This window comes from Poecilia latipinna, unplaced genomic scaffold, assembly GCF_001443285.1.
Source record: "Poecilia latipinna isolate Pla-1442-1.1 unplaced genomic scaffold, P_latipinna-1.0 Scaffold1186, whole genome shotgun sequence".
Classification (NCBI taxonomy): Eukaryota; Metazoa; Chordata; class Actinopteri; order Cyprinodontiformes; family Poeciliidae; genus Poecilia; species Poecilia latipinna.
Genome location: NW_015113802.1, coordinates 27,336 through 38,284, shown reverse-complemented (window position 1 = coordinate 38,284; position 10,949 = coordinate 27,336). Strand labels below are relative to the sequence as shown.

Sequence of the window (10,949 nt, the reverse complement as noted above, 5' to 3'; positions counted from 1 at the left end):
AAAATGTTTTGACAGAGGTACACTGACACTTTAAAACTTTACACAATATAAAACAATTTGTTTGCACAAAGATGTGAAAAGTCAATTAATCAAAAAAGGAAAAAAAAATACAATAAACGGTACAAAGAACAAAAGTGGATTTAATAAAATCCTCTGTGGCCAGTGCTGGCCAGTGTACTGGTTTAACCACACAAAAAAAAAAAGTGGTCACCTACCATACATGTTTCCAGATCCTCGAGTCTTTCTGCCTCTAGTATCTCAGCAGACGCTCGTTTAGGAATCTTCTCCTCAGGCACATCCAGGTCCACAGACTCCTGCTGCACCAAGCGGCGTCCTCGTTGCACCAGATGGTCTGCCTGATGAGACGAGTTATGAAAAAAACAAAAAACAGAGAGAGGGTGTAGACAGGGTTCGGCTTCCCCGAGCATGAATAACGCTAGCAAACATGAGGCCTTAACTTAAGAATCTCATCAACTTAACTCTGGATTTGTTTTGTTTTGATATATTCCTACGGACGTGGCAGGACGAAGTAAACTGGCGTCTTCTTACCAGCGTGAGCTGTGATGTGGAGAGAGCCTCTAGTATCTCATCAACGATGCGATCCGACAGAAAGGAGGCCAGACTCAGTTTCACCTCACTGAGTCATTTCAGAAGATGAGAGAAGGTAAAAAGTCGATTAAAAAGATTTTTAAAAAGTCTTCAAAGCCGGTGCAGCGGAGATACAGACCTGATCTTGTTGATGATATCCACCCCAGACTGCTCCAGGAGGGTTTGAGTGACGAAGCATTTAGGTACGACCATCTTGGTTGAGCTTGCTTTCATCAACTCAGGACGAAGATTTCCCCTCTTCATCACATGTGGACACAGAGACTCCGCAGTGTCCATCATGGACTCTAGCAGAGACTGAAGGCCCCGACCAAATCACAAAATGACCATGCCGATCTTGTTTACCTTCCAGCAGCTATAAATATTTTTAGCACAAACATCCCACCTGGAGTTGCTGATCCATGACAGTGGTGACCTCTCCAGCCATGGACTCCAGTTGCTCCTGGATGGGACCTGCTGATGAACTGTTCAGCTCCTCTCTGGATGCTGATCCAAGGTGGTAAAGGTTACGGAGCAGCTAGGATCACGCAGAGAAGTCAGTATTCACAACAACGTCACAAACATGTTGGTTCATTCTTAAGATAAGCTGCAGTGATCTAATGTGCTGAATCTCATTAGAGTTGCACTTTAAAATTAGAGTCATTTGATTAAGCTATTGCTTATGTAAAGTATATTTTATAGAAACTAAAAGACAAAAAACCCCAAAACACTAAGAGTGCAGCTGAAATTATTGCATGTTTCCTCACCGTTTTAGAATTTCTTGCATCCTTGATGAGATTTTCCGCTGATCTGACGTCTTCTAAGATGGCGTCAGCCTCGGAGTTCTTCAGTGAGTTCAAATGGTCTTGGACTTTGACACAAATTCGGTCTATCATCTGGAAAACAAGATTGTGACGGTTGGTCATTTACTGTGTTTGCATTTAGCAAACAGTCACATCCCCTTTAAAGACAAATCGTTCAGAACAGGAGCCAATGGCGGTCCAACACTTTTTTAAGTCGATCTATGGCATCATTGTGGAATTACAAAAAAAAAAAAAAACCTATAGCAGTGCACGGTAGAGATCCTTGTCTTTGTCTGTTTGTGCTCATTCACCTGCTGAGTGGTTGTGGTTACGATGCCCTGCTGGAGGCGATAGGCCTGCTCCTGCAGGTGCTTTCTAGTTTCATGATTCCTGTATAAATACGTCTCAATCTGGGAAGAAAAAAAAAAAAGGTAAATGTCTGATTAATAAGCACAAGCCATAAAAATCTAAAATAGAGTTGGTGTTTTGTTGATTTTACAATTTTGTTTTAGCAAGGTAGGGGAAAAAAAAGAAGAATTTAAGTAACCTGTACTTTACCTTTAGCAAGGCATCCTCTGTTTTCTCAGGGCTGGCCTTCAGGGCCTGCGAGGCATCGATGATTGGGATGGGCATGAAGCGAATGGTAAAGTTTCTAATGCAAATACACAGAGCATTTTGTTCCAGTACGAGTTTATATTATGGAAGCAGAGAAAAATATGCAAAGATTTACAATAAAAAAAAAAAAAAACATTTGCTGATGTTGCAAAAAAATAAAATAAAATAAATGAATAAATTATATCTAGTTGTAGTTAATTTAAGTAAACAAAAGTGTAAGCGTTGCAAAAATTCATAGGTAGTAAAACAGGGTTTGCATACATTTAAAGGTCGTTCAACACATAACTTCCTATACTCATTTCTTTTTTTCACACTTGTGAAAATATTTATTTAACTCAAATTCCAGTCTGACCGATAAAATACAAAGCTTCTTCTAACACAAACATACATTTGACATTCTGTGCAGAACTTCTGAAATAAACCTGGAATGAATGAGCAGAGCTGCAGAGGCAGAACATTAAATGAATGGATAAAAACACACATGACTGCTGCACAGAATCACGATCAGGGACAAGGAAAAAAAAAAAAAAAAAAAAAAAGACATCATCCTTTGAATAATTCAACCCAGCAACTCAAAGGGGAAATGGGGCGACTTGCTGCTGGGAGGATCAGAGCTGCAAAGAGAGGACATGTTTGCATCTGAACAGCCACCAAGAGCTCAGATGCTTGTCCCAGAAATAAATGCAGCCACTTTGGAAGATTCAACAGAAGCGTCAAAAAGACGATATCTGATCTGCTTAGTCCTGATGTTTTCCTTACTCTGATGTGTTTCCCTTTTCCCTCGTAGGTTGTATTTTGTCATTTGACAGTTCCCCGTTTGTCACTTTGCCTTTTTCTCCCCTGCCTTCCTTTACTCTCCCTCCTTCCTGTCTATAAGTACCTCTATGTTTCCTTCTACTCAGCATGAACGTAGAAGAGGTCGCTGCTGTAACAGCTAACAGAGATATTTTAACTTAGATAAGAGGTAGGGTGATGTTCATCTTTTCCACTTGCTGTGTATTTCTAAAATACACATGCTTTTACTCATAACATGTAGGCGCAGGCTCAGTGTAACCATGTCAAAGATGTTAATTCATAAATATGTAGATCTAGAATAGCTTTATGTCAACATGCTAATTGTAGTCATGAGTAAATCAGTCAGTGGAAACGTTAAGCTGCCATGATTGGTGCATAAAAAGATTTTACAGTTCTACTTACTTCTCCAGAGCGGTTGCTACATCCTGAAGGCCCTGAGGGCTGGTGTTGTTTTTATCCCAGATTACAGTCCTGTGCAAAAAAAAACAAAACAAAAAAACACACACACACACACACACCTCCATTATCACAAAAAATATTGGACATATGGATTTTGAAGCATGGAAGTTATCTAAAGCTCATGCTACATAAACATAAATCAACTAAAATTTGAGTTGTGACTCACTTGTATCTTTTAGTCACTGTAACACTCTGAGGTCGTTACCAATGTATTTGAGTCTTTCATACTGTTTGGTTGTGCTTATCAATAACCCCTTTAACAATAACATTTTATGGGAAGCTAGCTGATTGGTCACTGCATGTAGAAGAAATAGTTTGATGAGTCCAAGGCTGACAGACATGTGGGACGGTCCTTTTCTTCCTGAACACGCTGGGAGTCACCTGAGTTTCGAGTTGATTTGCAACGCCTTCGCCAGCATCTTGGCTCCCATGTCCCCCATGGCGTTGCCGCTGATGTCCAGCCGGGTGAGCGTGGAGTTGCTGCCGAGGGCGTTGAGGACGATGGTCAGGTCACTTTTGAGTCTGGAGTCAGCTAAAGACAGAGAGGTGAGGGGCTGGGGGTGGAGGGGAGGGAACGATAGGAGGAGGGGAGGACGGAGCACAATGAATCAGATCAAAATATCTCTGTCTGAAAAAGCTGCTTGGGAAAGAATATTTAGTAGACTAAAATATTACAGGTGTCATGTAATAAAATCTGCTTTGGCCCTTTAGATAGACCTTCATTGACCTTTTACACGTAGGAATTTGTTATTTTGCAGCACTGGGTCATATTAAGAGAATGAGAACTGCACTAACATGACAGACTGGCAGTGACTACATATAAAGACAGCATGCCAATGCAGCTTAATACTCTCACTGAGGTGATGGCTCTACAATAATTCCCTTTAAAACAAAACAAAACATTGTAGCAATGGAACATTATTGTATTTTAAAGTTGGAGTTTTCTCACAATGACAAACATACTGCTATGGGCTCAATTGTAACCCCCCAAAATAAAGCAATTGTCCCTCAAGTGCATTTGTACACTGTAATCTGGCTTTTTATGTTAGTTTTGGAGTAATGGCTTCTTCCTCTACGTGTGGCAATTCACTCCATGTCGGTGCAGGACTTTGTGTCTCTGACAACAATGTGCATCAGCTTCAGGCAGCATCTGCACATGCAAAACCCATCCCACTGAATTAAAACAATAACTATGTGTGCAAGAATGTATTAAATGTATGGTTTTCCAAAAGCCACACGAGCATTTTATCTCAACAAGCGATCACTTTGATGTCAGATCTGGTTGTTAACCGCTTATACTATGCAGTAGAAAAAAAAAACAAAAGGTGCAACTTACACACACAAAAAAACGAGAGAAGAGCTCTCTTATATGGTCATTGCTATAATTATTCTTTATCTAAAAACATCTTTCCATTAAGCATCTTAATTCACCTCCCATCCATTTTAGTTTCTGAGTACTTTTGCCAGCTGATATACCAGTAAAAACACACCACTCCCCCCCCTCAATACAAATGATGATGCACCTGCACTCTCGCTGCATAAACACCCAGAGAGAAATTGAACTCATTGCACAGAAGGACCATCAATCCATCACGGGGGGCGGAGAAAGAAGGGCAGACACCAGAGCAAAACTTGTTACAGCTCTCATTACAGGGTGAGATAAGACGAAGCAGATGGACAGAGGGTCTGTGAAAGGTTAGACTAATTCTTTAAGTCTCCACAGGGAGAAGGGCTCATCACGCGTAGCAGTTCCTTGACATGGCAGGTTACACACTCGCAACACAAACCCTGTGCTTTGATGCCTTCGCTTTAGCATTATTGATCGGTGCACAACGCTACACAGAGAAGACGGTGGAGAAATTAAATACTTACCGACTCCTCTTCTTGAATCATGTGAACCAGGCCATCCAGTACTGGAGCGAGGTTTCTAATACAAACAAGACAAGAGGGGGGCGGGGGGATGGGGAAATTATTCTTTCTTTGACAGATGAGAGTTGGAGAAGCGCAGTGATAATTATTTTTAAAAACAAAAATCTAAATTGTCGCCTCCTCTGCAGAACCACCCTTCATTTCAAGCAGAGCAGCAAGTCGTGTTGGGTTTTGCTAGGTGACAAGAAAAATGTACTTGATATGATTAATAATTCATGTTGTAGTAAACAGGCCTCAGCAGCTTTAGCAGCACATAAATCTCGTTGTCACCGTGCTTAGTATGTTTTTAAAGACCATTTGTCCCTTCACTGTTGAACGTCAGAGAGAGAAAAATAAAATCGGATAAAAATTTTAGTGTCAAGTTCATTTTAATCCTAACCAGTCATACCTCCACCATCCAAATCCATATTCCCCGCCCCCTCCTCCTCCTCCTCTGCATGCTTACTTGGACTTGATGTTGTTGAAGTTCTTTCCCAAAGACAGGTGTTTGATGGAGCGGTTCTTGGCCAACCAAACGAGAAGAGTGGACAGCTCCGAGTCCAAGCCTAAACAGAGAGATTATTACATTTTTATTGATGTCTTTTCAAACATCTTTGGTCATTTTTGGCTCAGAAGTCCACAAGCGTATAGGCGTTGCCATCGCACCGTTATCTGAAAGATCCAGACTGGAAATGTTTGGGATTTCTGCAATGCAACCTTCAAGAATCTGAGAACCACCCGAACGAAGCTGAAAAGAAAAACAAAAACAAATCAAAAAAAAAAAAGGCAGGGAGAGTTAATGTGTGTTTATTAGGAGACTTACTTATCACATATTGCAAAGTTTTCAATAACAACAACACATAAAACATAAAAAAAAAAAATATATATATATATAGAGCGGAGATAGTCGACGTTAAGCCTGACCGTCCCCAACTTGTGACATGATGCTCGTCAGTAACTAAAACGTCTGACCGTTAAATGATCAGCCCACACATCGTACTTAACCACTAAGACGTAGGACTAACAACAAAACTGCTCGGTTCCAGTGAGGCGTTAGGTCAGAGGAAGCACGGACGGAAACGCTGCATGTAAAAGTGAACAGTTCTTTATGATATTAAGACATGTCTGTGGGCCAGTCAACTTGCAACAAGGGGAAAAAGAGCTTGACTTTAGCAGACGTTCAGAGAACATGCACAGATATTTTAGCTGTGTGTATCAGATCCGACACATTTGTTCTAAAATGGAAACACACTTTTATGGCAACGTTTTATTAACTACCTCTCTCACACTGTTTTGCAATGATTGTTCAACGTATAAAAACTAGATACCCCCCCCCCTTTTTTTTTTTTTCTAAATTACAGTTACTAGAGAAATCAGAATAAAACTGACACAAGTCCTAATTTTACAAAATCCAGATATGGAAATTTTGCCACAAAAGTTGTGATTTTCCTAATTTATTCATATAAATGCTTTTGTCTAAGATGTAAAAAAAAAAAAAAATTATGACCAGCAGCAGAAGAAAGTGCTATAGCAGACATGCAAATAAAAAGAGGAAAGAATGAGACATTGACAAATAAGATTGAGCGCATAGATACTTACACAATGCCCAAGCTTACAGAAGCATTAGGAGGAGAAAACAGCATGTCAAAGCCAAGCCAGCAATTACCAACAACGAAACCCACAGATGCTTAATGATCATTCTGGTTTTCAAACACAAAACTCATCAAAGACAAACACACGGGCATGCAAAACATGCTCAGCAGGGAGCAGCAGAAAGGCTGGATTTTTCACACCGTTTTGCTCGCTCAGAGCCACTCAGGGCCGCCTCTGTCGAACGCTTCATTACAGGCTTTGAAAAGGCATCATTTCACCCCGAAGATTCAGTCGGAGAAGATTTTTTAGAAGAAGACATCCTGTATAATTTGTATTCATGAGCTATCTTTAGTCATTATGCTCTGCGGCAATCTGTCTCTGTTCAACAAGGGAGAGAGGAGATGGCAGCAAGCCTTAGTGCATCCTGTGATGAAACAGAGGGAAACTGGACCCCCCCGACTCCTGTGTTCCCCGCCTCCTCCATCACCCACTCCCTGCCGTTTGCCAACGAGTCCATTATGCTGCCTCTTGGCGCGGCCACTGGCCTGTCAAGTGGCTTTCAAGTGCTTCCTAAAAACTCCATCGCATTGGATGAGAAATACTTCCAAATTCATGACAACTGGAATCACAAAACTTGCGCTAACAGGAACAATCAAAAAGAGGAGAGCGCAATAAAAAATACAAACCTTGGTTCCAATGGTTGAGTGTAATGACTCGTCCAACAAAGTTTACACCAACTAGTCAGGTTTTAATTATGTGATTGAGCACCAATATTCTCAAACGGATCTTGAAAGCCGTCGTCGTATGGACGTGTTAGTGCGCCCATCATTTAGACTGGTTTTTATTGACACAAACTGAGCAGATGAACAGGAAATTAATTCATGTAGAATATGAGAGTGGTCTTACCTCACAGCAGCTGAGATCCAGTGAGACATCCTTCAAACTGGGATTACTGGCCAGGCCAAGCAGAAGTGCTCTGTTCAAAGTTTACACAGTGAATGCAAAATGCAATAACTTTAATATACAGAACAAGGGAAATTAAATATTTACAGAGTCAACTTGTTTATGAATCAGGATTTTTGTTTAAAAAAATTGTAAAAAAAAAAAAAAAAAAAAAACACCCATCGATTAAAAATCAGTTCAGTATGGAGTTTCTGATCCAATCTTCTGTCATGTTAATACAAAAGAAGTGCTTAATTACAAGAGAATTTAACGGCAAAGGTACCAATTAGTGCGGCATGCACAATTCACCTAAAAACTAAATAAAGGTTGAGTTACACGTGTATTTATTTTAGAGTGAAAATGCCACTTTAATAAAAGATGAACAAAAAGGTGTAGATCATTACCAGGGATGCTGATAAAAAGTAGAGGTTGCTCGTTTTAAATTGATTTTCTGAGAATCATCTTAAGGAATTTGAGCTGAGATCTAAGGGAATGAATATGAACTCGTGAATGAATTTTTGTCTCACTTGAGAGCCTCTGGCGGCAGCTTGGTTCCCGACACATTGATGGAGCTGAGAGACGTGGCGCTGCTGAAGAAATGCTTAAATGATGGAGGCACCTCTTTGCCTTTCCTGTGCAACCCACAAGAAAACAAACAAAATAAAATCAGTGTGACCTACAACTCAAACCAGCATCAATATTTCAATGTTCTTTTCATGTAGAAGAAACCCGTGACTCGGTGTGTATTTAATTCGTCTTTTAAGAAAAACATCCATCCGAGCTTCACAAACATTTATACCGTGAGGATTAAAAAAGAAAAAAAAGAAAACGAGAGCTGCAAAATACAAGGACACAGAGAAAAACATGGAGAAACATTCCAGGTTGACAAAAGCACAAACCCCAAACAACATGGGTACTTTCCCTTGCATGAATGATGTAATTTCCCTTGGTAGCCAGCAGGTGTCATACACCAACATGCTCACTGTAATACAGTGAGCAGTGGAAGTATAAAAAGCAGAAAAAACAGCAGAAAATTCTCAGTATACAGAAAAAAACAAAACAAAACAAACAAAAAAAAAAAACATCCAGTCTTCAAACACTTTTTGAATCACAAAATTTACTGAAGTTTGAAAAACTTTGCAATCTAACCTGAATGACCTATTTACTACAATCTACAACTCTTGGACTTTTCAGATAAGGATTGCTGTATTCTACACTAAATTCACATTCTATAAGCCGCACTTTGTACCTTTGCTTTGTAAAGGAAGCTGCAAAAATAATCAGTCATGGCATTTATGCCATTTTAGACCAACAACCTCAAGTCTAGCTCAACGTGGACTTGAAGTTTGAAGACCAAAATCTGTTTGGTCTGGTTGGATATTTAATCAGTGTAAATGTAGTCAGAAAGTAAAAAAAAAAAAAAATCATCACTAGTTAAAAGTAAATGTGAAAACCACTGTGATACTAAAGCATTATTAGCAATGTTTGTTTTTTTTAAAAACGAGGAAAGGAATAACATTTCTATTTTCCATACTTATCCAGACCTTTAAAATAATAATGGAAAACCTTTCCACACATTTCAAGACTGTGTAGGAACCCTGGATATCTCTAACAGCTCAAAGACAGCACAACAAGGAGTGATGAAATACAGATTATTCCAGACTGAGATCACATTAAAACATATTCCAGATACTCAATCTAGGACCTTCAACTGTCTAGTTGTATCCAACTCACATTTAAATCCTTATCAAAAACACCTAAATATTTCCATCACAGTAGGAAATAACAGACCATCTAATATTGATCTGGTCAGCTTTTATTTTAACTCACTCAATCTTCCAAGTTCTCACAAAACATTTGGAAGATACAAATTTCCTCATTCCGTTTTGAGCTATTAAAATGTTGATATTCATTTACCTGTGAGGGAAGATGCTTTTGGACACATTGAGAACAGAGAGTTGTTGAACTGAGCCTCGCAGCAGAGCCGAGCAAACCTGAAACGCAACAAAACCCACACGTAACTGCAATTGTCTCTGCAACGCGGCGTTCAAATGTCAGCGAGTTCGAATATGTGAGCAGTTTTCACGGCAAAGCGGTTTTATTTGTCCACGTTTCCATCCGACTGTGAAAAGACAAAATATGATTTCAGGCTTAATCGATAAGTTCAGCGAATGTCTGACAGCTGGCTACATCTCAAACCAATCAATAAGCCGTGGCTGGCTCTCAGACCCACATCAATATATCACCAACACTATTCAGACCACTTCATCGCGCAGTGACCTGCAACAACAAATTGAATGGGTGTGCAAAATTAGATTACACCTCCCACAACAAAGTTATTCATCGGCCAGCAGGTCGTTTTCCACTCGGCTACAACCCTAACAGCAGGTTATGGTTTGCAGAAAGAAATGCTGAAAGTTTTAGGGGGTATGTTCTGTTATGCGGTTCTGTTGTGATTGATGGAAATATCTGCTCAGCACAAATGCATTTCATTTAGCTACTTTCCGTTAGTCGTGCAGCCTCACCTGATCCAGTGCGCAGTCTGTGTTGGAGAGGTCTAGTGTTGCCAGCCTGTTGGGTTGACCGAGGAAGTTGTAGAAATGCTAGAAACAAGAATAAAAAGACCAAAAGTTTAAATGTTGTATCTGGTGGAAAACAGACACTGTACACTACACACACACAAAAAAAAAACACCTCTCCATCAGGCATCATCCCAATGTGGGAAATTTTTTCACTATTGTTTAGAGTTGATGGAAAGATGGATGGAGCTGAATGCAGAAAGTGGAATAAGATGGTTTACAGGCTGCAAAAGACTTTATTCTGGTGTGAAAATTCACCATCCAGTTGAAGAAAGAGTCTAAACACACAATCGGATCAAAGCACATTCATGTGTTGGGACTGTCTAGTTGAAGTCTAAATTTAAATCTACTTAACAATATGTGGCAAACATTGATAAGTGTTCTTCATATGCTCTCCATTCAACCTAAACCAACTTGTTCTGTATTTTCTAAAAAGGAATTGGAGCAAATCTCAGTTTCTAGTTGTAGAGACAAAGAGCTGTCAGCTGTGACTGCCAGCTGAATACAAATGTATACCGCACTTTTTCCAATTGTACTGACGAAGACTTTTACAAGCATGCATCATGTCTATCGCATACCGACAAGCAAGGACAGTTCAATGTACTATGCTCAGTTGCAGTGTCTCAAAATTAAATCACATTGAATACTAGTGAATTAGCTTTGTGTTCTT

At 39.7% G+C, this 10,949-nt stretch overlaps 1 protein-coding gene across 1 annotated transcript in view; it reads right to left on the bottom strand.

The window, feature by feature from the left end:
* The window catches only part of LOC106960436 (leucine-rich repeat-containing protein 16A), a gene marked incomplete at its 5' end in the record, with an annotated part of 51,456 nt that overhangs the window by 15,101 nt on the left and 25,406 nt on the right, over nt 1-10,949 (bottom strand). The window contains 17 exons of the mRNA XM_015053530.1: nt 216-356; nt 550-637; nt 728-903; nt 992-1,123; nt 1,353-1,481; nt 1,700-1,798; nt 1,947-2,040; nt 3,201-3,269; nt 3,639-3,811; nt 5,130-5,184; nt 5,632-5,731; nt 5,832-5,913; nt 6,765-6,776; nt 7,665-7,734; nt 8,228-8,332; nt 9,618-9,694; nt 10,226-10,303. Of these exons, the coding sequence (XP_014909016.1) occupies nt 216-356; nt 550-637; nt 728-903; nt 992-1,123; nt 1,353-1,481; nt 1,700-1,798; nt 1,947-2,040; nt 3,201-3,269; nt 3,639-3,811; nt 5,130-5,184; nt 5,632-5,731; nt 5,832-5,913; nt 6,765-6,776; nt 7,665-7,734; nt 8,228-8,332; nt 9,618-9,694; nt 10,226-10,303 (1,680 nt within the window). The remainder of the gene's footprint in view (nt 1-215; nt 357-549; nt 638-727; nt 904-991; nt 1,124-1,352; nt 1,482-1,699; nt 1,799-1,946; nt 2,041-3,200; nt 3,270-3,638; nt 3,812-5,129; nt 5,185-5,631; nt 5,732-5,831; nt 5,914-6,764; nt 6,777-7,664; nt 7,735-8,227; nt 8,333-9,617; nt 9,695-10,225; nt 10,304-10,949) is intronic.